The 25,331-nt window shown below is 36.3% G+C and overlaps 3 protein-coding genes across 3 annotated transcripts in view; 2 read left to right on the top strand and 1 right to left on the bottom strand.

Annotated features, from left to right (window-relative positions):
* LOC134665704 (uncharacterized) overlaps positions 1 to 4,776 on the bottom strand; it is a 223,661-nt gene extending 218,885 nt beyond the window's left edge. Inside the window, exon 1 of the mRNA XM_063522663.1 lies at positions 4,531 to 4,776. Within this exon, the coding sequence (XP_063378733.1) occupies positions 4,531 to 4,754 (224 nt within the window). The 5' untranslated portion in view covers positions 4,755 to 4,776. The remainder of the gene's footprint in view (positions 1 to 4,530) is intronic.
* A 71-nt stretch (positions 4,777 to 4,847) lies between these two features.
* Positions 4,848 to 22,212, top strand: LOC134666275 (uncharacterized). The gene is made up of 5 exons (XM_063523428.1): positions 4,848 to 5,141; positions 10,322 to 10,434; positions 16,033 to 16,193; positions 19,692 to 19,878; positions 22,054 to 22,212. Exons 1-5 carry the CDS (start codon positions 5,106 to 5,108, stop codon positions 22,199 to 22,201), a joined length of 645 nt encoding a protein of 214 aa, XP_063379498.1. The 5' UTR covers positions 4,848 to 5,105; the 3' UTR covers positions 22,202 to 22,212.
* Positions 13,317 to 14,658, top strand: LOC134666152 (KRAB-A domain-containing protein 2-like). The gene has a single exon (XM_063523306.1). It carries the CDS (start codon positions 13,381 to 13,383, stop codon positions 14,656 to 14,658), a length of 1,278 nt encoding a protein of 425 aa, XP_063379376.1. The 5' UTR covers positions 13,317 to 13,380.
* Positions 22,213 to 25,331: the final 3,119 nt, after the last annotated feature.

Raw genomic sequence — 25,331 nt, 5'->3', positions numbered from 1 at the left:
ATTTTGAAGGCAAGCACTACACTCTTGCGGAGTAAGCGAACTTTTAAAATCATAACAAAATCATAGCTCTAAAAATATGTTCGCGTTAAAGCCACGTTCAACGCACTGACTTATTTTGACAAGCCATTAAAAACAAAAGACGATCGATTTGTCGCCAACATTTGTCACATTCCATAATCAAAAGCCTGTATTTTTTTTTTAATATACAATTCATAATTTAAATGTTTACCAGTGGCCAGTAGTGCAAAACATTCAGTGTGGCCTATGTAGTAGGAGAGAGGAGGAGTTTGTTAAGAACTATAGACAATAGAAGAGGAAGGATGCTTGGGCACCTGATACGACACGACGAATTTATCAAAAATATCATAGAAGGGAAAGTTGAAGCAAACAGGAAGAGGGGAAGACCAAGGAGAGCGTACATGGATCAAATAAAGGAAAAGATCAACGTCGTGTCGTATCGGGCTGTCAAAGAGAAGGCGGAGGACCGCCAAACATGGAAATTGCTCCACCGACAAGAGTCATACTCTTAAATATATGATGATGATCGTAAATACCTACCTATGTATTAACAAAAAAAAGTCACTTGTAATTAGTTACTGCCTTTAAAAAGTATAAGTGCCTCAATGTTATTAGACTTTTTGATTCTTTAAAACGTCTTTAGGTCAATAAAGCAAGTGAAAAATTATTAGAGTTAGACCAAGAAAAGTCTGCAGCAATTTTGACAGCCCACGCAGTGCAAGTGTTATTTATAAGTCATAATTTCATAGAAGTTTCTTCAAATCGACCTTATTAATAAGAGATTAAAAATATTGAAAATTATCTTAAAATATTTTAATCTAATATTTCATCTCATACGTTCAATAAGGCCCGGGAGTAGACCTTTTTACCTGCACTGACAGTGGGCCTTCTTAGCAACAAGTACAAATTCAGAATAATTGGGAATAATAGGGAGCAACTGCTATTTTTGAATGCTGGGCCTTGTTACCCGCCGGGCCTCATATGCCTGCACCTCACCTACCTTATTTATTTGTTTTACAAGGGGAAAAGTTGTTGATTAACCGCTCGTGCTAATATTGATACCCAAACAAGCGAAACATTTTTTTTTATTAAATAGGAGGCAAACGAGCAGACGGATCACCTGGTGGTTAGCGAATACCGCCGCCCATGGACACCCGTAACACCAGAAGGGTTGCAAGCGCGTTGCCGACCTTTAAGATGGGGGTCTTTGAAGGTTTGAAGGTCGTATCGGACAGTTCATTCCACATTTTGGCTGTGCGAGGCAGGAAGCACATTCACAAATTCAAACATTCTAAAATTGAACCACGAGCGTAGCGAGTGGTTCGTAAAGTTGAACCTTGAGCGTAGTGAAGGTTTCGAGGGACGAAGGTTAAATAAAATTTTCATCACATCAGCTCGTAAAGGCCCTCTTGATTGTTCGAAACGGATAAGAAAAGTGGCATTTAATTTGATGCAAATTTTGAGTTGTTTCCGTAGGTAAATTGGATCAGTTGGTTAATGGTAATATTGACTTTAAAATGATAAATATTGAATAACGTTAGTTTGAAATTGATTTTATGATAAAGTAAATAAAATATTATCGGAGATGATCGCTCTTAAAAAATATATGTCGCTAGTCATTTATAACCTAAAAGCGCCAAATTACGCAAAATTATATTGAAATGACACCTGTGTATTGAATTTGAAGAATACTTTAACAAGGGTAGTTATCTGTATGACAATGCACCTAAAATAATTTTCAAATGTATCTATTATTTCTATACTTAACACGATAACGAATTCTACGTAAACGAAACCGCGGGCAATCCCTAGTACATATAGAAATAAATAAGGGAAGGTAAGTTTCCATTAGTGTACTGCGTAAAATAACTATTTAAGTACCATTGATAATAATTTTATAAACGCTTTGCGCATTTTTAAGGGCACCGCGCTAACCGCTAGCCCGCGACCGTCGATCGCTACCTCCTGCCACGGCGCACAGCGCGGCGCGCGCAAACGCCGCGCGTTTGAAATGTAACTTAATATAAGCTCGGAATGCATACTTACGTATCAGTATTTAGTGTCGCCGTGATTTTATATTTCTAATCTTTTGTGTGAGAATTAAGATCTTTATTATGACCGTGTAATATTAACTCTACAAACTTTAATTCAATATTGGCTATACTGCTTAACGAGAAAGCAATATCTAGACAAGCACATTGTCTACATTTCTAACTTTTTACATGTATACTAAGTTGATAGATAATATCGTAATTTTGCAATATCAGCTACTCTAATTCTGTATTTACATAATAATTCCTGTTTTTACGTTCACCAGAAAGCAGCTGTTCCAGATTTCTAAAAACCGAATATTGTGAATAAATTAAAGTGTTATTGAATATGTTAAAGTTTTTTGTAACTTTAATTTTATATTTACATAGTTATTTAGCAAAAATTGAAAATTTAAATATGGCCGAACGCTCCACCTAAAATTTTCTAACTTTTTACATGAATGTTATTTAACATGCTTACAATAACATATCAAAAAAGAAAAAACTTTAATGTTATCAAAACCCATTTTTGTTCCACCGCTGGTCTAGTTGGTCAGTTTGAGGCGTACAGCCTAGTTTAATTTATTGCTCCTGTTACAGAAAACACACTGTATAACATTTAATGAAGGTACTTATTTAATCTTTATTGCTATCCATTTCCCAGTCCTCTTTTTTCTGGGAATTCCTTTGCCCTCTGAATGACAAGTACACAACATGAAAACTTAAAAAATTAATAAAGATAATGATTTGTTTTTTTTTGTTATTATCATAAAATTATTGTGCTTAGTTTCCATAACAACACAATTTCTTTCATATTTAACTGCAAATCGTTGGGCATCCAAACTATTTACAAGGTAATAAAAAATAAAATTATGAGTAAACATAAAAGTAGACTTGGAATTTTTATGGTTCATTTTATTATCAGGTCATTGACCAAGGGAAATTGAAGGCTGCATTGCATTTTAACTTGGGCACAAATCACTACACTTTATAAAACTAAGTCCCCCGTCTCATCTGTTTGTCTGTATGTAACATATATAACATGATAAACTCTAAAACTACTCAATGGATTTTCATGCAGTTTTCACCTTTCAATAGAGTGATACTTGAGGTAGGTTTAGATGTATAATTTGTTAACCTTTAGCCGCCCAGAGACCTATAAAAAGGTCTCCTGTTCCATTCTAAATTGAACTTTGTGTTGACAAAATAAAATTTCATTCTGCTTGGCAAGGTTTGACGTATGGGCGGCTAGAGGTTGGTTTTGTGTAACTCATAAAGCCAGGGTGGTTAGGTCTACTGCTTTCCTATGTTTACATGTGTTTTCCTCTACGGGTGGCATTTCTCAGCGGATTTCAGTGAAATTTGGTAGTAGCTTTCATATTTATGCTGGTTGACCTTTTTAGGTGAAACAAAAGATATGTACAGTCACCATCAGATATATTGGAGTGGCCAAGGTGCTCACAAATTTAATATCAGAGTGGCTACCGCGAAAACCGAAATTCACAAATTGTGGGGTCCTTTCTCTTTTACTTCAATGAAGGCGTAATTAGAGTGACAGAGAAAAATCCCCACAATTTGCGAACTTCGATTTTCGCGGTTATAGCCCTGAACATGTATCTATTGTCAAGGTGGTAGAGTGTGTGCTCTGATATTTTTGATCACCTTGCCTGCTCCAATATATCTTATGGTGACTGTACACTATTGTAATCATTGATATAATCTGCTTTTACTATAACAGTAACTCTGAACCAGGGATGGTTACCGGTATAAACTTAAAATCAAAATTCATAGCTTTCCCATTATTTCTTTGATATTATAGAAATAGTATTTAGGTAAGGATAGAGTTTGCACAATGGATCTGAAATGTATGGAAAGATCCATGGATCTGGATAATTTCATACATTTCGGAGCCGGATTGCAAGCCCTAGGTAAGGATAATGATTGATCAGATTAACTAAATTAAGTGCAAAAATTTACATAAACAACCAAGATACCAAAATTGAATACCAGTTTATTTGTATGAAAAATATACCAGTATTGGGTCCCTGCTCTGAACGCTATGCAGCACAAATGAGGTTTGAATTGTACCACACAATACATTTTCTTATCTATATAGATACCACAAATATTACTGGCTAAGCTTGAATTCAGTTGTGAAAATTAAGTTTTAGATTAAATAAATAAGTAAAGTGACTTGTTTCAAACATTTTGGATGGTAACAAACCCAATGTTACAAGTATCTAACTCATACAACACTTTAGGATATTAGTATCATGTAGGATGGTAATGGACCAAAATAGCATGCCCAAAAATGAAATTGTCGAAAAAGGTCAGAGATACGCAAATGTACGAGTGCGAGAGAGACGAGTATATATTGACAAACAGCTGATTGAATAATGGGAAGGCGGCAAAGTGGTAAGAAGCAATCTTATTATGGAAAGTAATTCGAACTGCTCTTAATAAAGTTTATAAAATAACTTACGGTAACAATCTATCATATTTCTCCGAATTCCCGTCCTTGGAAACTATTGCGCTTTTCGATGTCACTTCGCTCTGAATCACTTTATCATATTTAAACTCTGGCACTTCACACGCGTAGCTACCATTATCGACATTTAAATTAAATTCAGCGTTTAGGAAATTTGTTAATTTATTGTTTTGAGCGCGGTTATCGGATGCGATACTGTCACCGGGCCATGCGGCCATGTTTGTTTCGAAAGTAGTGTTGTGTTTCCGCCATAACAAAAACCGGTAATCGGTAATTTGAGTCGTGTTAGTTACAGCGTGAGTTGATAGATGGCGCTTTTGACAATTTCGTTTGAAGAGAGAGCGACCGCTTTGAAGGCGAAGTAGGCGCCCGCAGTGAAGACTCCTGGCCGAACTCCCGTTATAATGAACACCACACTTGTTGTCTTGTGCGGGCAGTGCGCCGACCGCACGCCCTTCCATACGCGCGAATGTGTCATACCACATTCATACAATTTCGAATATAAAAAGTGTGCCACTCGATTTAATTATCATTATTACCGGTGCAATTGTTATTAATTAATATTTAAAATGTGCTCAAAGAATTTATTAGTATGTTTGCAACTGGTAAGTTTTTATTTTTTATATATATATACATAGCTTACTTTGTTTTACTTTAATGATTTTAAAAGTAGTTTGAAACAATATATATCTATAATTTTATTTATCTAAATTTGACGTTAGTTTAACATAGCAACTTCAAATTGTAAACAAACGTTTCGTCTGACAGTTGAATGTGGGTAGTTAATTTTTTTTTTATTAATGATAAGTATTGCGAACAAATTTTATTTATCACTAAATATCCTAGTTGTAATCTTCATATTACAAAGTTCGTCCCGGCTTTTTACAATGACTCGCTAAAAAAGCCTAGGGTTCGCTTAGCAACCTAATCTCACATTAGCGACAAATTTAAATCTCTCAATGCACAAGTTTTTTGGTATTGACCTTTCTTAGGTACTACCTAAGGTGTGTAATATGTATTATGCATGTTACTCGCCTATATGTATATTACCTATGTATTAAATATTAAGGACTTCTATTAATAAAATTTGCCTGATAGTTGCAAATACATCTTATACACCCGATAATTTCTACATAAAAACAATTAATAATTTCCCAACATCCATGTTACTGACAGGGAAGCGATGTAAAAAAGTGAAAAATAATCAATTTAACATCGTTAAAGATAAAATTATACTTAATAGGGTACTGGTTGACTGACTCATTGCCTATGCATTCAGGGTAAATGGACCGATCAGAGGAAAAAAAAGGTATGAAACAGGCAAAGTTTTATCTGTATTTTACTGTTACCCAAGGCATCCGTTGGTCGTCTAAGCGCATTAACGTATCATTAGATGAAGGTTGCTGACCGGCTCTTCCATATTCATGCGATCATATACAGAAGAAGCTATAAATATAACAGCACAGTACGAATTCGCAAGGCTTCAGTTAGCACCTAAATGTTGGCTAATTTCACTGGGTCTTTATTTACCGTTACGTTTCAACTTTTTTAATGATTGGGACCAGTTATCTGAATGAAAGTAAATTCATTGGAGATGTTTTCAAAAAGTTTATTTAGGTAGTTTTGAGAGCGCTGTAACATATTAAATAATACGATAGGAAAAGGGAACTAAATTTACTATTAGGCTTCTTCAATCACAGTTACTAATGTTACAGTGACATGAAAATTATAGTTATTGTTATTACATACTTCCATCCGTATCACCCATACCACTCCATTCCTTATCCTGTTGGAGAGATGAAAGGTCAGGTTGCCAGAGTTTAATCCTTGCTCTTAAAAGCAAACTTTTAAAGGTTTTCTTGTTCCCAAATCTCTTTAATAAATTACCGTTATGATATAACGTGAGTGAGAAATTTTCGGACCTGTCTAGTTGCTAGAATAGACTCTAGCATACTGCAGCAACATTGGTAACCCTAACCACCTACTTCAACTCCTAAAAGAGAGACATTTATTTCTAGATTAAACGATAGAAAATAATATTGAACATTTGACATATAGGCCTCGGCCCACCTCGCCTTAACTTAACCGATCCTTAATGTCTTCAGACAATTAATTAAAGAAGTAAGTTTTTTTTAACTGTCATAATTATGTCACACCAGCTATCGCACACGCCTAATTAGGAAACCGACTTCACATGCAGAAATTATTTATTTTTTACTTATTGTTTAAATTGTAGAAAACAAACTCCGAGAAAAGTTACACCAACATTGTTTCTAAAATTTTCCTTACTACGTATGGGCGTGGTATTGTTCAAATATCTAAAGATACTCGTATCATTGGCAACGCCCATTTAGCTACACCATAAGTATCTTCTACACCAGAAGTTCTATACTAATTTGTTCCCAAGACAGCGGCAAAATCTACAACGCAGGCATTGTCAATGTAATCAAGCAATAAACATTTGAAACACGCTTCGTCAAAATAATTATGCGCAGTACCTACCACTAGCTATAGTCCGACAAGAAATTGTAGAAAATTATTGAGGGCGCCACTTCCTACGTAACTGTCACATTTTTTCTATATAATTTAGTATAGAAATTTTATAGCTCTATTTTATTTTTTTCGATAGTATCTATTTGTCGATACGGCACAATAACACTATAATTTATTCAGTAGGCGACTAGAAATTATTTACCTGAATGAATTGTAACTAAGCAAAATTTATCAAATCCTTTAATATAAAATGGTAAATGTCTCTCTTAGGGAATGCAAATCGGTTATTTTCGGTTATTTTTTGTATGGAAATTATCGGTTATTAACCGAAACCGCGGTTATTTCCATACAAAAAATAACCGATTTGCATTCCCTAGTCTCTCTCATTATTATTAGTTTTGCCCTCCTTGTCAAACGATTGTAGCTTGTTTCTTCGTGAAATGGGACACTCGAATAAATTACGTATAATTATTTGTTGAATTTACAGCATTACGGTATAAGAAGAACATTTATTACCAATGGCCCGCTAAAATACGGTTGCGCAAAACATAAAATTTTAATAGCCAGATTTATTTATTAAAGATATTTTAATAAGTCTTCCAATAAGATATTTACAGATAATACTATGCAGAAAACCTTCAAACACTTTACCCGGAAATAGGTAAATAGGAAAATTGCTCCGTTTTTAGGGTTCCGTACCTCAAAAGGAAAAAACGGGACCCTTATAGGATCACTCGTGCGTCTGTCTGTCTGTCAAGTTGAAATTTGGTACACATAATATGTAAGTTTGTAACCCAAATACGGACATGTAACGTAAACAAATGAATTTTAAACATGGGGGCCACTTTTGGGGGGTAAATGAAAAAATTAAAAAATTAAAATGTTTCAAACTATATCATGTTACATATCAAATGAAAGAGCTTATTGTAAGGATCTCAAATATATTTTTTTTATAATTTTCGAATAAACAGTTTAGAAGTTATTCAAGAAAATAGGCAAAAAATGACCATTCCCCCCTTTATCTCCGAAACTACTAGGTCTAAAATTTTGAAAAAAATACATAAAATTGGTCTATACCTATAGATGACAGGAAAACCTATTAGAAATGTACAGTCAAGCGTGAGTCGGACTTAATTACTTAGTTTTTGATCCGACTCCTACGGATTTTTTAAAGAGATTTCACTCACGTTTCACATAAAAAATACATTGTTGAAAATTGTGTAATATACGGAACCCTTGGAACGCGAGTCCGACTCGCACTTGGCCGGTTTTTTTTTATTTCAAACAATTACTATTAATTTTATTTGCAAGCATAACGTCATTTTTGCTTAAAATCAAAGAAAACTGTATGTAAATGTAAAGTGAAACAAATATACAGCACTTGTCTTGTTTTGCTAGAAACAAATAGTAATTAGTAAGTACTTTGTTTTGATATATTTCCAAGAAAAACCTGTTTTCTTAATGTGAAGTCAACTTCTGTAAATGCCCCAGGGAAGCCCAGCATTTCGATTCAGCGAAGGCTTTTAAAATCTTCCTACTTCTTTTATCGGAAAGTAAAAAGCTCATATGGAAGGTTTAGTCGCATAAATAAGCGGTCTTAACGAAAAATAATATTAATTATGTACCCTAAACTGCCACCAAGGCATTTTTTAGTATAAACTATTTATCGCATTGAAAACTTACAGAGAAATGGCATAATTTTCATCCGATTCGTTGTAGATTCTGGATTTTTTCATGTAAAAAATTTCGTGTTGTATTTGACCGTGGCTTATCTCCACTGTTATTGGCGTGAACAACAAAAGTTTTCTCCGTTTACCCTAAAATCACGTACTATGTGATCATTGTACCTCGGAAATCGAGTATTTAAATGTCGTCCAAGAACGTGATGCTAATACAATGGACCTCTGAGACCACTGAACACTTTCGCTGCTTTTTCTTTATACAATTTCACTTTTGAATTATTTCCTAGATACACCTTTGAGACCGATAATGGACGACGTAATGACATAGTAATTTATGCATCCCTTAAGACAGTGTTGCGTCAAATAACGATTGAGTCATATCATAATATATTTATTAGTTTTATCACTGATATATCGTAGATTCTTTACATATTAGACATGCTTTATTTAAAATTAATTGTAGAACATATTAGGGTCTTTTTCATTAAGTTAATAAGTAATACATATTGCTATGATTCATTTATTGCCTCGTAAATATGTGAAACTAGATAGCTCTTGCTTTAGTAGCTCTTTGTGTTGTCTTAACTAAAGTAAACTTGAAAAGCAAATGTTTTAGCTTAGTGGAAAGTAGCTTTCCCTCTATTTAGCCCGTATTGAGTATCCTATAATATAATAGAAAGCTTTAAAACAGATGACTAAATTACACCTGACACCCAACTGTTTGAAGGTTCCTACAAAGTTCAATGACAGTTATACGCGAATGACCCAGAAAGTTGATACTGACACTTTCTTAGTGAGGATCATTCCGATTCGCCACACATCACTAAATTAGCCTACTGTTTATCTATAACAAAGACCGGAAACATGTAAATAAATTACTTTTTTTTATCACTTAAAGAAAAAAAACTTGCTACCTAAAATTTGTGCCAAGAAGAAGTTAAACAAGTTTGCAATATTTTTCTAGTCCAGCTTATCTGTATCTATAACTGATTCACCAGTTCGTGACCAGGGAATGCCGGATCAGGGGTACTAGATTCGTGCAAGAAAGGGGACAGGTTTCGTTGTTGAAGATAGTGCCAGTGGCCACGGAGCCCACGGAAACTATGTCATTCGGCCACGACGCGACACACATACCGCTCACGCATTCTATGAAGAATGACAATCGATCATTTTTGTCGGTTTATTGTCCTACATAAAGCTTTATTATATTATATCAAATGCAATCATGACCGCTTGAGGTCGATCATGATCTGCTCGGATTATTACCTGATTGCGGCGAACCTAAATAGGCGGGTTATGTGTATGTCGGTTTCTTTCCTAACTTTCTTCGAGACTGTGTAGCCCGGTTGAATTGATTTTGAATAATGATAGGATATGCCACTGTTATAGGAGTCTTAATTAGGTATTAAGTTCAAAACATTTGCAATTTTGGCACTAAGATAACTACGTACGGGTCGATATACCAACATGATGAAACTATAATGCTTTGCCATTTTGGAAGCCTAAAAACCGCTTGGTTAGTTTTTGGAATAACTTAGTAGGTACCTACATGTTTTGTTGCTTCCTTGCTTTATAATTTATAATGCAACAAACTTGTTCTCTTGTTTCAGGCTCTGTTAGCCGGGTTCGTGTCCGCTGATTGCGGTCCAAGATTAAAATATGCCTGGGGCGATGCTCTACAAGGCACAGAATGTCCGGGTCCGGACGGCTCTCCTTATCCAAGGTAGGGATGTTCTATAGCAATCCAAATTAATTGATTTATCGGTTTTTAATGCAAAAATAAAGTAAAAATCTTGTATGGATATAAAAAAGTAAAAAAAATGAAAATCGAAATATTGAAATAATTAATGTTGAAAAAGATGGGAAAGGTGGACTGTATATGAGTCGAATAAAAGTGAGATATTACCTGGTGAATTATGTATTTAATTATGATAATATTTACAAATGGATGAGATAAAACACGTTCTTATGTGACAGCCAAATCGAAACCAAACATAACACAACATGACGATTTCCTTTTCTTTTTATTAATTTTGAATTTCATCATCATCAGTATTTAAGAGCTATGCTCTTGTCGGTGGAGTAATCGCCACTCTTCTTTTTGCTGGGCCAGCCTTTTAATTCCCTCGTACGACACGACGACCTCGTACCTCGTACGAGGGAATTTTGAATTTAGATAACTAGAAATAAGAATTGATGATGATACTCCAAAGAGTATGCAACAAATGTCTCATCGACGAAATCAATCAATTTGGTGACTTCGATAATTTCTATTACCACACCTACCAAGTCATACATATGTATGTATATGTATCATCGATTACCATTCCGTATCTCAGGTAAACTGATTTCAAGATACTTAAAAGCTTCTTTGTTTAAGACAATATAATCATTTAACCCTTTACCGCATACGGGTCCTAATTTGGAACGTAATGCTATTATCCTCGTGGATTAATATAAGCGTCATCTGTTTTACCGAACTTGTAAGAAGTAGAAACTATGCATACTACTGAACGTGTTCTGTACTCGATACAGTTTGTGGTCCATATGACGATATCATTTCCACCGACGTCCGGCAATTTTACTTGCAAGTGTGATTGACTACTTTGTAATTAGCTTTTCGTTGTTGTATTTAGTGCAATAAATAAATTTCCAGCGTTGACTATTAGAAAAAGATATGCCTCGAGATATTATGGTAAAACATGTAAGGTAAAATATTTAAATTACTATGTATGATGTCGTGAAAGTTTGTTCCTGAAATGGAACATTATGCGTTACAAGCTAAAAGAATTGGACTAATATGGAACATTATGCATTAGTGTTTTTTTTATTACTTTGTCAAATACGGAACCTTATGCACTAAGGCAAGCTAGTTCTTAATTTTATTTTAAAACTACCCTATGCAAAAAATATTCCATCGAAATTGTAATATGTATGTTCGTACATTTTATTTTATTTAGTTTTTGTTTTTAGTTTTAATTTAGGTTTATTTTATAGATAAGTTAGTTTATTTTTATTTTTAACGTTTGTATCTGCCTTATAAATAAATAAACAAAAATACGTAAAAGGAAAATTTCGTGCCTACTATTTATTTACTTAAATCAAATTAAGCTCAAGTTTCCTACTTATTGTTTACATTTGAACTACAGATTATCATTATTTTATTAATAGATAACCGGTGACAGCTGGTAGCTACAGTTATCAAAAGCTTGCGAGTGATTTTTTGAACGTACATTTCCTTAAGTTAAGTTACAATATATGTAATATTGCATACAGTTCCAAATTTGACCAGTTTAATAATCGGGTTCCGCGTAGCCATTAATACATAAAGTTCCAAATTTGGAACAAATTGTTATTTACTATTATTTTTAATTGGGGCGAATTTAGATTTTTTTCACAATTTTTTTTATGTTACATTTATAATGTTTTATTACATATATTTAATTGGGGGAAAATAAAAAATCCATGCGGTAAAGGGTTAAGTAAATTCGTATCGTGGGAGTTCGTTTTTGTAAACAAAGAAGTTGTATGTTTTTGTGAATACATGACTTATTATTAAAGTAAGTCGGAATATTTTACTTCTTAAATTTTATTTTAGTTATTTTTTTAAATAACATAGCACAATACAAATACACAGATGATATTTAGATTTTTTTTATATGGAGTTTAATCACAGCGATGGAAGAATATAAGTGCAATTACTGTAATTACGAGTACATAATAGATGCAGGTATTTTAGATAAGATGTAGGTATGTCTGTGCCGTGAATGCTGCGATACAGAGGTTACCAGTTAATTGCTAAAATGCTCTTGACTTGAACGTTTAGTAATGCGTAGGTTTTCAACTTTGAACAAATTTTATTTATTTATTTTCGAAACATTCATATTCCACTATGACTTGTCGTGCAAACAAAAATTAAACTTACAATTTACATATTTACTTCCTTTTACTTTTTAAATGGTACCTATGTAAAATATGTAATGTAACACATTAATAATTATATAGTCTATTCGTCATAACCATTAATAGCCCGCCAAAGGTAACGAGATTAGCGATAAGCGTCAGTGACCTTAGGTTTATAGCTCGTTTTTTTTAGCATTAGAAAGAACTTGCAAGGAAAGCGATCTTGACATGTCTTTTAATTGAAAAAACGCTTTTCAAATATCAAAAACTATTACTTATGAAAGCAGAAGAATATAAATGATCGTATTCGATTCATAATTGTTACATATTTGCCGTAACTTATTTTTAAAATGTATTTTTCAATTAAAAGACACATCAAGATTGTTTACCTACCTTATTTCTAATGCTAAAAGAAACGAACCTTAGTTGAGTTAGGTTCAGGTTCAGCACAATCAATAGGTACGCGTCTAACGAATAGGCTAGCAAGTATGCATAAAATCGGTAAATGCGACAGCGGGGTTCAACCGGTCGGGCGACGCGGGCAATCTGCGCTTCGACTATAGAGCGAATAGAGCGAGACGCGGCGATTATTCGGCTTTGTCCAACGCATGTTCGCCGTTCGGGCCACATCGGACATTTCCGTTACATCGTGGGGTCCGAACTCGACGCCATTTCTCTCCGGGCATAGTGTGAAGTGTTTATTTGTGGAATACGTAGATGAAAAATTTTGTAATTGTACGGATTTGTATGTTGTAATTTGTAAATAATGTCGGAAATCGAAGAAGACGTCAATAGAGAAGAATTCAATCGAAGAATTGAAGAAATGTTTATATCCAAGAAGGCTCCAAACACATTACTACTATCACGTTCCAGGTATAACACGCTTATCGAACAAGTTAAAGCGGCAAAGTTAAAAACAAAGAAGACGCCCGCGGACTATCGACGTGCAAAACGATATGATGTGATCAAAACAACAGAAGGAGAAAGGCTCATAATGGCCGCCAAGCCCGGTCAAACTACGCAACAAGTATTCGTGACTATGGACGAAATATACGACGTTGTACGTGTCAACCATTTGAAATTAATCCACGGTGGCCGAACAAGAATGATGGAATTTATAAAACCGATGTACAAAAACGTCACCGCTGAATGTGTGTCCGTTTACTTGTCTATGTGCAAGGGTTGTAAAAATAAAAGTTTTAAAAGAGAAAAACGGTTGCCTATTATACCAGATAATAATTCGGAATTACAAGAAGGAGCTTCGCATAACTCTGATGAAGATGATACGACAGAAATTGACCCCTTCAAAATTAGCAGTTCAGAAACACTAGTTGAGATTCCAGTTCAAGAAAGACAAAATCCTATTTCAGGAGAAACTTACCCTGAACTTTATTCTAGAGGACAAATAGATATACTAGCGGTGACAGGAGACGAAACTGAAGAATATAAGTATATGCTGGTTTATAGAGACTTTATATCCAAATTTACTCATCTAAGAGCATTGAAGACAACCTCTATCGAAGAGTCCGTTGATAATCTACTTGATATTTTCTTGGTATTTGGTGCACCGAACATTCTGCAATCTAAAAACGGGACCGCCTTGACAGCCCCGATTTGCAAACGAATAACGGTATTATGCCCCGATATTATAATTCTCACCTCCGAATCTAATTTTAGAGCTCAAGATTTAGAAGGAAAGACAAATGAGGATATTCTTAAGAAAATGAATACGTGGTTGTCGAGAAATAAGAAAGCGAAATGGCAAAAGGGCTTGAAATTTGTTCAGCATTCGTTGAATACGAAATTTCATGCTACTTTATGTAGGACGCCTAGTGAATTAGTATTTGGCGTAGATCCGAGGAAAGGTATAGCGTCAGCATTGCCTATGGATGTATGTCAGGCTTTATCATCTGATACTGATTTAAAAAGAACTTTAGAAAAGAAGGAGAATCAAAACACAGAGCAAATTATGTCGGAGGAATCGTTGATATTGCCGTGCGATTTTATCAAAATTGAAGCTATGGAAGACGAGGAAATTGAATAATATTGTTTACAAAGAATCCTAATAAACGTCAGTTGAAATCAGAATGTATTTTCATTTATTTGTGGTAGGTATTTATAGCCGGTCAAAGGTCAAACATCTTTGACAGTAGAAAAAGTCGTGACATTCAAATTTTCTATTATATTTGTTTTAATTTGCCGTTTTCTTCTACTGACGGAAGTTGCTTGACAGACTATACCTACTTTAATTAGGTACTTAACATGATAAGTTGATAACATGTGTAAGTTTATAGGTAAGAGTTTAGATACGTAAGTTACCGTAATAAGTACAAAAAAATATAAACAATCAATCTGTTGTGTTTTTTTTTCAATATGATATTATAATTAATATTTCATTTATAAATAATTCCACGTATCAAAATAGTAAGAAATAAAATTGCTACCATTGCAGCTCTATGCTCCGGGCGTTGACTCGTAACATAGCTAATGTTTTAGTCATAAATAACCATAGACAACAGATTCCCGTTAATAATTCTACTTATAAGCCAGACGATTATCTATGGCACACCTACCTTGAGAATTTTCCCACCACGCCGGGACGTATGCAAGCAATTTTCTCTACGCTTGAAATGTAATTTCAAAATGATCATTATTATGTCTCATTACATTATAATAACGCACAACGGTACATGGGAGTTTAATTTTATTTCGCGCCATCTTCAAAGTCATATTGCATTTTAATGGTGTGTAGAGTGAGAGAGATTCATGACTGTGCGAAGTTGTTAGGTTTTGGTTTTCTAATAATTGGAAAGATGGCGTTGTAGTCAATTGGCCGACATCTTGTAGTAATAAGTAGAGACGTAAATGTACTTACGGTTTTACTTTACAATAGACAGAGTTATAGTAGGTACTTACATACATACATACATACTATGTTTACATTTTTGGTGTGTGTACTTTGTATCTTTAGGTACTTAAATAAAAGTAAACAAATAATTAGTACATTTTCGGGTAGTTATAACATTTATTGATCAACCAACCAAATATAAAACCACCTGGACCTGTCACTGAACGACCTGACTTTAACCTACATTATTTGATCATCTAATGTTTTCATCTACCCTTAACTGGCTTAATATACAGACTATAGCTATGAACGCTGACGTCGTACCTTACCGTTGTATTTTATAACTTGTAAACATAAAATTGGATTAGGCATTTTATATATGTACAAGCAGCTAAACTAACCTCAAAATTGCATGGACACATTATGAATGCAACATTCATAAGTGGCCATGCATTTTGCAGCTGGGTGTACATTAAAGTACAGCGCCATCTAGTTATATCTTTAACAGTGTTAAAGTTAGATCTTTTTCGTTTATGTTTAAACTCTTACTACTATTATTGTATTTTCCAGGCACTTGGTAAACCGAGCGTTAAAATCCGGAGCATGGGGGCAGTCTTCACGTCAAGCACGAACCGTGCGGACGGTAGACCCGGCCGTCATGCGACGAGCGCTGCTAGACGCACACGTGGGATACTCTGAGGGATTGAGGACGCAGAATGGCAGTAGAACTGGTATGTATCGTGTCATCATCATCATCAGCCTACTCTCGTCCACTGTTGGACATAGGCCTCTCCTATTGCACGCACGATTGCGGCAACTCTGATCCAGCTCTTGCCAGCCGCCTTGCGAAGGTCATCGCTCCATCTAGTCTGCGGGCGTCCTACGCTACGTTTGCCGATGCGCGGTCTCCACTCGAGAACTCGTCTACCCCAACGGTTATCGGTTCTACGGCTAATATGACAGGCCCAGGCCCACTGCCACTTCAGCTTGCTAATCCGGTGGGCTATGTCGACCACTTTAGTTCTCTGACGGATGACTTCATTTCGAATACGATCCCTCAGAGAGACTCCGAGCATAGCCCTTTCCATAGCTCGCTGAGCGACTTTAAATTTATGGTCCAGTCCTACCGTGAGTGTCCACGTTTCGGCTGCGTATGTCATCACGGGTAGGACGCACTGATTGAAGACTTTTGTCTTCAGACTCTGTGGGATCGATGACGTGAAGACTCCACGTAGCTTCCCATATGCTGCCCAGCCCTATTCGACTCTTTCTCTTCCTAACTGCATCGTGTATTTAAAATAAACACAGTAAAATATTAGATCTGCGAAAGGCATATTTTCTAATAAGTACCTTCTTCACTTCTTTCCGATACTCATTCTGTACAATTAGGTGAAAAATGCCATTATTGTAAAATATCCCACGCTCGCGCGATCCACTTCCCAAACAGTCATCTCATATGTCATATAAGGAGTACGTTTTTAGTCCATTGTGGTTAAAGTTGACTATGGCGTGGGTATATACTCCAGAGCAATGGAAACGGATAACTTTGTATCGAAAATTTCACACGAGGCGAACAGTTTGCAGTGCTTTCTAGTGTAGGTGGCGGTAAATGAACTTTACGATTATCTATTATCAACTATGTATTATTAAGTCCCCACCCCAGGAGTCAAGACACGTCTGTGATCGATGCGGCAAGAAGTGCCGATCGGCTATTGGTCTATACAGTCATCGCAGTCGATGTAATGTAGGCTGTAGACTACTTCCTCAAAATACCTTCTTTAGTCGCTGTAACTATCATCTGCAAAGATGCTGTGGCCAATGATGATGATTATTAAGTCATTAGCTTCAGTAAGTACTTAAAACTTGCTTGAATAACGGAGGTTGAAGAGACTTTCGAATGTTTCTAGTAATCTACTGGTAGAGTCTGTGCGGAAAGAGAAGAGTCGTGGCAGAAACGGGAACTAACATTTTAAATTTTATATGGCAATTAAACCTTTGACACCTGTCTTGTAAAAAGTAAACAAACTTCTGTCAATGTATATTTTTATTTACAAAAACCGCAAGTTTTATGTATAAAATATTTTCAAAACACGATAAAACCGTACATAAAACCACAAGGAAAATTATATTTAACATTGTTCGGTTTTGTCAGCGGGAAGAAAACGGCTAAAAGCCGACTATCGACTTATAAAAAGTCGCGGAACGTGTTTCCGCTATTCGCGGGTATTGATGTTGTATTTAATATTAAATAATTACCTATTTAATAAGCCCCCTAAGTAACTTGTCTCCGGTACATAATCGGTAAGTATATTCATTCAAAATATATAAATTTTCATAAATATGCAGGTCATTCATGATCTTTAAAATAACTGACAAATAGTCTTGATACTTGCCATTTTATGCATATTTATATGTAATTTCTTTTTCAGGATTGTGTAAAAGTACCTACGGTATCTCGAATAAAAGACCGCTAAGTAGGTGATATGCAAGAATTCGTAATCTACGTGCCGGATTCAAGCACATCCAGTTCAGATGAAGATAGTTCTATGAGTATCCCTGTAATAATCCCTGGTTGTTTTGAAGGTGTGCCCTTATTTTACCGCCAAATTAAATTATTTTATTTTGCAGAATTTTTTATACAGAAAATTATTAATAGAATAATCGAATCACACATTTTTGTTACAATTAATTCTGTATCTTCGATTAATCATTTCAAAGAAACATATTTTGTAACTTTTGCAGAAAATCTGCAGAAAAATTTACGGCAAAATAAAGGTAAACCTGTTTTGAAGCTAGCTCAAACATAAGTGACATTGAATATTTTAATTCAGACTTCGATTACAAAGAATAAAACTTTTTCTAATAAAATATTTCTTTATTTGTAAGTTCGTTTACTAGGTTCTGAATAAAACTTTTTCTAATAAAATATTTCTTTATTTGTAGGTTCTGTTAGTTACGAAATTATATTTCATATTTAGCAGTGACTTTTCGGCGAAGTAAAATATCGTGAGATGAGAGAAGCGGACATATCCCAATAAGGCCTAGCTACCTACTTATGCACTATTTTTATTCATATTCATATTTATTATTAATAATGTACACATACATTACAAGTCAAGTTTACAATGGGTGAAATATATCCCAGATAAAATTACAGTTCTATTGCCCAATTTCTACCCGATCTACCCGGTTTTAATAACTGTTGGACTGCACAGATTAGGCAGTACATAAATGAGACTCGTATCTTGTTTGGTACTAAAATTACAGTTGTATTGGGCAGATTCTTAAATAGTTTTAGCAGTTTTGTCAATCGCAGTCACTTTTTAGTATCTGAGATAAAAACAAAGTGTGTATTAAAAAGAAAACTAGTGCCTGCGCTAAATTAGAGGATTGAGTTGACGAACCGACACCACCACCAGGCTCCGTTTAGTAAGCCGTGGTAAAAAACCGGAACAAAAGGGATTCAAGTATCATGACCTTTAGTGTCGTACTATAATCACGTGACCAGTGTTGTCAGCATAGCAAAAACCATAAAATAGCACTGGCGCGCCCTCAAATCCCACGACTCTTCTCTTTCCGCACAGACTCTATCAGTCATATATGATATGACTCATATCAGAAAGTTTTGTATAAACATAAATACCTATTCAAGTAGGTATTCCTTGTTTCATACGAAATACATGATGCACAGACAGCGACACGCAAATATGCATATCCAATTCTCCACTACATTAATGGAATCAATTCATAAAGTAGAGATATTATGCACTTTTGCAGCTGGGTGTACCCAACATAAATGTAGAGTCAATCTGAGCTAAGTTGGCAGCGATTTTGATAGCCCAGACGGTCTAAGTGTTAAGCAAACGTCATAATTTCATAGAAGTTTGAATTTCGCGCCCTTTTCTACTACACTAGGAGGAGTTGGTGGCCGGACCCAATATCATCGGCGAAACAAAATCCCACAAAGCTGGTTCGGTCACCTATTAAGAATGGGAGAGGTCCGGGCTACCAAGACTAGAGGGCATACCTTGAAAGACCGACTGGTGGCCGCCCGGTAGGTCGGCCCAGGTACCGCTGGGGAGACAGTGTGGATGCGGATCTGCGTCAGCTTCAACCCGATAATTGGCAAGAAACGGCGCAGGATCGGGAAAAGTGGCGTGCTCTCGTTTCGGAGGCCAAGACCTCTTTGGGTCGCTGAGCCGTATTAGTTAATTAGTTTCTTTTTCCAGGTCGCGCCAGCAACCTCCCCGGCCTGTCTCCGACCGCGACCAACTCCTGCGGCGGCGGCCGCCTGTGCCGGACGCGGTACAACACCACAGCGCCGATGTACGGCGTGTCGCTGACATCCGGACAGCCCGTCACTATTGTGCAGAAGTTCCCGGATTTACTTCAGCAAGTCGTGTTTGAAGTTTGCGAGTGAGTATTGATTAATCGCATCACAGAATAAATAATAGTATACCGTACAGAAATGACACTTCCTGCAAAACCGAACTCTGACAGTGATTCAGACACGAATCATGCTGCCCTTTCTATGTATGGCATTATCTTATCTGTGGGTGTGCGAAGGGACGCCAAGTTGTGTCAACCCTAATAATTGCTCGGAGCAATGCTGCGCCGAACGGAGCCGAGAATGCCCGAAAGGAGGAGTGTCGACCCACTGATCGCAACTGAAGAAAGTTAACGATTGAATACGATACGTCACCATGTAGAGAGTCTCAATTGCTTATTTTATGGTGCTTTATGCTTCGTTTTTGGGGAAAACTTCGTGCTTCTTAACTGCTATTGTTCAACGGTGTCCAGTGGTCTAATACATTGGCTACTCAACCTTTTTTTATGAAGGCCACAAACACTATTTTGCCTTGTAGCCCCGCTCCGCAAGATTAATTTGCTTAAAGATGATGATCGGATGGCAAAGTATCCACTATACCACTATCCATATACCAGGATCACCTGGCGGGCCACCTAAAAACAGCCCGGTGGGCCGCACGTTGATTACCGCTGTACTAGATCTTCGACCCAAACTACCGAATTTTTTTATCCCTGAATATTTTCGACGAAACAATAATGTAATAGGTAACAGTAAGTAACGGAGTCACCAATGTTTACATAACTACAATTGTTAACGTTAACTTACGACGAAAAACTTGCAATATGTGAAAGTGTAAGTGGCCTTCGGGGGTCAAATATTCTATTCCGATTTTTTACAAAAAACTAGCAAATTTTAAAATGGTTTTAAAACTTGGATATATAATATTCCGTTGCTTGAAACGGAAAAACCGGTAATATGAAGACTTTTGCACGTCTCTAGATCATTATGGTCAATCAGATATATCAGTTTTATTAAGCCATCTACACATGCAACAAATCACTGCAATTTATCTTTGCGATTTGTCAATCAGTTTCAGTAACATTTCATTCTTACTAAAGTCTGTCAAGCCTAACTATGCCGTGAGTAAAAAAAGCGGCAAATTAAAAAAATGTAGGTGCGAAGGGTTATTGTCCCAATAAAAATTGAATTTCGCGCCTTTTTATACTGATAAAGTTGTTTGACCGGCTATATATCGATAGGCGAAACCATACACAGGCATCCAACGCCTACGGTTACCGCTTACCATCGGGCGGGCTGTATTCCTGTATGTCGCCATCATTGTATAATTAAAAAAAAACTTTATTATATCGGCAAAAACAGGTATTTCTCTTGTGATGTTTATGATGATAATGATGACAATTGTCACAAGATTTCAAAGAACTTTCGGTAATTCTTGACAGCGAATGATTTCTGTGTCGGAATTCCGTGACAATTGTCGTGTTTCTTGTGACAATTGTCATTAGCTTCTCAAAATAAGTACTTTATTAACTGGCGATATAGTGAAGTTTTTTTTTAAATTAACATATTGGTGGCAAACAAGCACACCGCAGTAAGCGGTTACCGTAGCCTATGGTGGCCTGTGACGTCAGTAACAGCGATGTCGACAATTGTCGCAACTGTCACGGTGGTGAAACAGGGGCCAGGACGTTACTATATAGGATGTGTACTTGCTCATACACTACATCAGCGGTCGGGACCTTTTAGCAGCCAAGGGCCACATAGCAGTTAACGAAGAGGTCGCGGGCCGCACTTTGTTAATATTTATGACTTTATCAGACATTTTCATGTGTCAATTTTACATACAATATAGCCAGGGAGGCTCGCGGGCCGCAAGTGAGAGGTTCGCGGGCCGCTGGTTGCATAATTAGGTTACGTTACACTATTTAGGATTCTGCATTAAGTAAGGTGTGTCCAAGGGCTTTAGACGGACTTCTCTGAACTACATTTATTAGGGTTCCGTACCCAAAGGGTAAAAACGGGACCCTTTTACTAAGACTCCACTATCCGTCTGTCCGACTGTCCGTCTGTCTGTCACCAGTCTGTATCTCATGGACCGTGATAACTAGACAGTTGAAATTTTCACAGATGATGTATTTCTGTTGCCTATAACTATAACAACAAATACTAAAAAGTGCGGAACCCTCGGAGGGCGAGTCCGACTCGCACTTGTCCGGTTTTTTACGTATTACGTAAGTCACTAACAACAACTCTTCTCATTCCAGATCAAGCGAATGCTCGGTCATCCGCGGTTCCTGTACACAGACGTACGTCCCATACTTGTTCCTGGTGCTGCCCCTCGGGCCCGTTACCCTGACAGGACAGGACTACGTACTGGTGGAGTCCGGGTGTGTCTGTCGGCCGGATCCTTAGAACAAACTTTCTTATAGCCGTGACACACTACCGCACCGCACCAAGGTCACGATATATCTCAAGAGATATCTCTTTCTTGTTCTCTCTTATTGATGCGGCGCACGAAGGTCGCGGTGCGGTAGTGTGTTACGGTTTTTAGCAATAGAATGAGGTTAAAAATCCACAGATTATTAATACTTCCAACTCTCATGGCTCCTCTACGCGATGGGCCAACGCTGGCCACTCCAAGGGACGCATTTATGCGTCAGAGGGAGCAAGTGATATTGCTATCTCATTCTACCGCATGGCTGCGTCCCTTGGAGTGCCCGGCGTTGGCCCATCGTGTATAGGAGCCGTTAAGGGCTCTACTCACGTTGCAACAAATTGCGATTTTAGTTAATTGCCGATTAAGTGTCACGAAATCAATCGCAAATAGAATGCAATTGTAGGTGACGTGAGTGGAATATTTACCCTGGCCGCACACGTTCGGAATTTTCCTTCGAGCAACACTGGCTTCCGACACGTCGGAAGGGAGGGGCCCAAGCGATATCTCACCGTACAAATCATTCTGCCATTTTTCGCGGGGGGAAGGTGCACACAGTCGCACTTCTCACACACTTACATACAAAATCCAATCAAAGGCCCTACCGCGAACCACGTTCGATGTGTTGCCTCTCTATGGCACTTGTAAATTCATACGTAAGTGTGACAGGGAGGCAACACGTCGAACGTGGTTTGCGGTAGGCCCTCTGTAATGACGACACAAATACATAGAAAATGACACACCTCAAAGACAAATCTTGCAAACCTCGATCTCTTTTTGTGTACGGACGAGTGACTAAGTGTCACAACACGCACACTAACACATTTTCTTTGAAGTATGTCATTGTATTCTGAGAGATGAGAAGTCGGATTTGTCGCTCGACCGATCCGCAATTTGTACTGAGCGAGTAAAATCGATAAATCCAACAATTACTTGAGACTAAAATATAATAATTGTATTTAAATGTAATTAAACGTATGATATGTAAAAAAAATATTACATGTGAAATGTAACACATTCTTTTTGTAAGTTTGATGTCCCCAACCTCTTTTTATAACAAAAAACCGAACAAACAGGCATTTTTGTGCAGCAGTGTTCACGCGCGCGTCTGGACTCAGTCTAGTGAAAAATCCAAGTGCAACTAGTTTTATTACCCGCGCTAGATTTTATTGACGCGCTAATCTTGTACCTCGGCAGAGGGGAAATAGTACGAATGCCGCCTCCCTTCCGTGTTGCTCGAAGGAATTTTCCGTACGGAATGACATGTGGAAGCGAGGAGCCATTAGAGTTGAGCGCTAAACGCGACTGAAACTTAACATGAAAGAATGACTAATTAATGCTGATTTATATTCTGAAAACTGTCGGCATTGCCTATATATTTAACTAAATTATTGAGTTATTTTGCCATTTCTTTAATGGCATATAGATATGCCATTTATGTCAAATGACTCAAACCCAAACTAAGCGATGACGTCAACGACAAGGTATGTAGAAAGTACAGTCGCCATCAGATATATCGGAGCGGCCAAGGTGTTCACAATATCTGAACACGTACTCTAACGCCCTGACAATAGAGGCGTGCTCAGATATTTGTGAGCACCTTGGCCGCTCCGGTATATCTGATGGTGACTGTACTAAATCTTATTTAGTGGACAATGTCAGTACAGACAGTGCATAATTGTTTTCCATCGTATTTTCTCGGAAACGTTCGTATTTTTGTCATGCTACTTCAGTCAACCTCAGTATTGTACCGAGACTGACTGAAATAGCAAGACACGTTCGTACGTTTCCTTAAAAATACTATGGAAAATGAAATTATGCACTACATCTGTAGCACAAAGGTGTGTCATACGCACTAAAGCAGTGGTGGGCAAAATACGGCCCGCGGGCCATCTCCGGCCCGCGAATGGATTATATCCGGCCCGCCGCCGGTCCTATGATATAATTAGTATATGGGCTATATGGCATTGGCCCACGATTATCACAAATCAAAATAAATTTTGGGTACAATTCTGGCCCTCCTCTTAAATTTCCTAGACTTTCTGGCCCCCCATGAAGAAAGTTTGCCCACCACTGCACTAAAGTATTAAGAATTAATCATTCTCACATTTGCTTATAATAGGTACTACGTCAAAAAATATTTTTTCAAGATTTTAAGTGGCATATTAGAATCATAATACTTTTAATCATATATTCTAATGAATTCCCATTACGTCACTTTTTGACGTACCTTCCATGGTAACGGAATGGAAAGTGGCAAAATAAGTGACATACCTACTTGTATTCTGTCGGAACATTGAAATAATGCTAATTAAGTAACTTAATAATGCGTTAATAGAAAATGTGCATTATTAGTAATATCAGGTACCAGTACTTTTTGAATTTCATATAAAATTGGATACTCTCAGAATGTGACTTTGAAATTAAATTATCGCGATTAATTAAGCTTTGATTTGATGGAATGGACACAAGTTAATGTTTTGACATTTACGTATTTTACGTATGTATATTTATTTGACTATAACTTTGTTAGACAGGATAATAAAGTTTAACTGTATTATCACATACCTAATTTGTTAAAATGATGAAACAGTTTCCTCGTTTTATACTTATTGCATTTAATAAGAATTTGCATTTATATATGAATGACTTTGGGATATTGTTCTAAGATATGTACTGTAAAATTGCCGACGAATTTATTTCATTCATTAGATTTTTTATTCTTCGGCCATTTTGCGGTTGAATGGTTGGATTTTATGTTTAATTGACTTTTTTTATGTTTAATAGACTGAATTTATTAATGTTAATTTATAAAAATTGTATTTATTATTTATATCCTTTGTTGTGGTGCAAATGTGTTTGAAATTGAATGTAGTTTATGAGAATTATGTTTAAGATTTTAAATTATTTTTGGTTTGTTACAATCTGTCAGATTTTTTCTGTAATATACTAAACTTACGAATGATAAATGTATCAAAGATAAATAAATTTTAGCAATAACTTAGTCTCTTATTTTAAATATTAAAGCGGTTCACAAGAAATACAAGATACGATTAGAATAGAATTAGTTAAGTAGGAAAAAAACCTGATTTTAAAAATGTAATTTGA

The sequence above is a fragment of the Cydia fagiglandana genome, chromosome 7 (assembly GCF_963556715.1).
Source record: "Cydia fagiglandana chromosome 7, ilCydFagi1.1, whole genome shotgun sequence".
Lineage (NCBI taxonomy): Eukaryota > Metazoa > Arthropoda > Insecta > Lepidoptera > Tortricidae > Cydia > Cydia fagiglandana.
Note: the sequence above shows the minus strand (reverse complement) of the source record. Positions and strands in the feature narration are given on the sequence as shown.

What these genes read in the sequence shown, in the direction of transcription:
- LOC134666275 (XM_063523428.1), top strand. Translation starts at nt 5,106, where the DNA reads ATGTGCTCAAAGAATTTATTAGTATGTTTGCAACTG. An exon ending in GACGGCTCTCCTTATCCAAG is followed by an intron (nt 10,435 to 16,032) that starts GTAGGGATGTTC and finishes TGTATTTTCCAG; the next exon opens with GCACTTGGTAAACCGAGCGT. An exon ending in GTCGTGTTTGAAGTTTGCGA is followed by an intron (nt 19,879 to 22,053) that starts GTGAGTATTGAT and finishes TTCTCATTCCAG; the next exon opens with ATCAAGCGAATGCTCGGTCA.
- LOC134666152 (XM_063523306.1), top strand. Translation starts at nt 13,381, where the DNA reads ATGTCGGAAATCGAAGAAGACGTCAATAGAGAAGAATTCAATCGAAGA.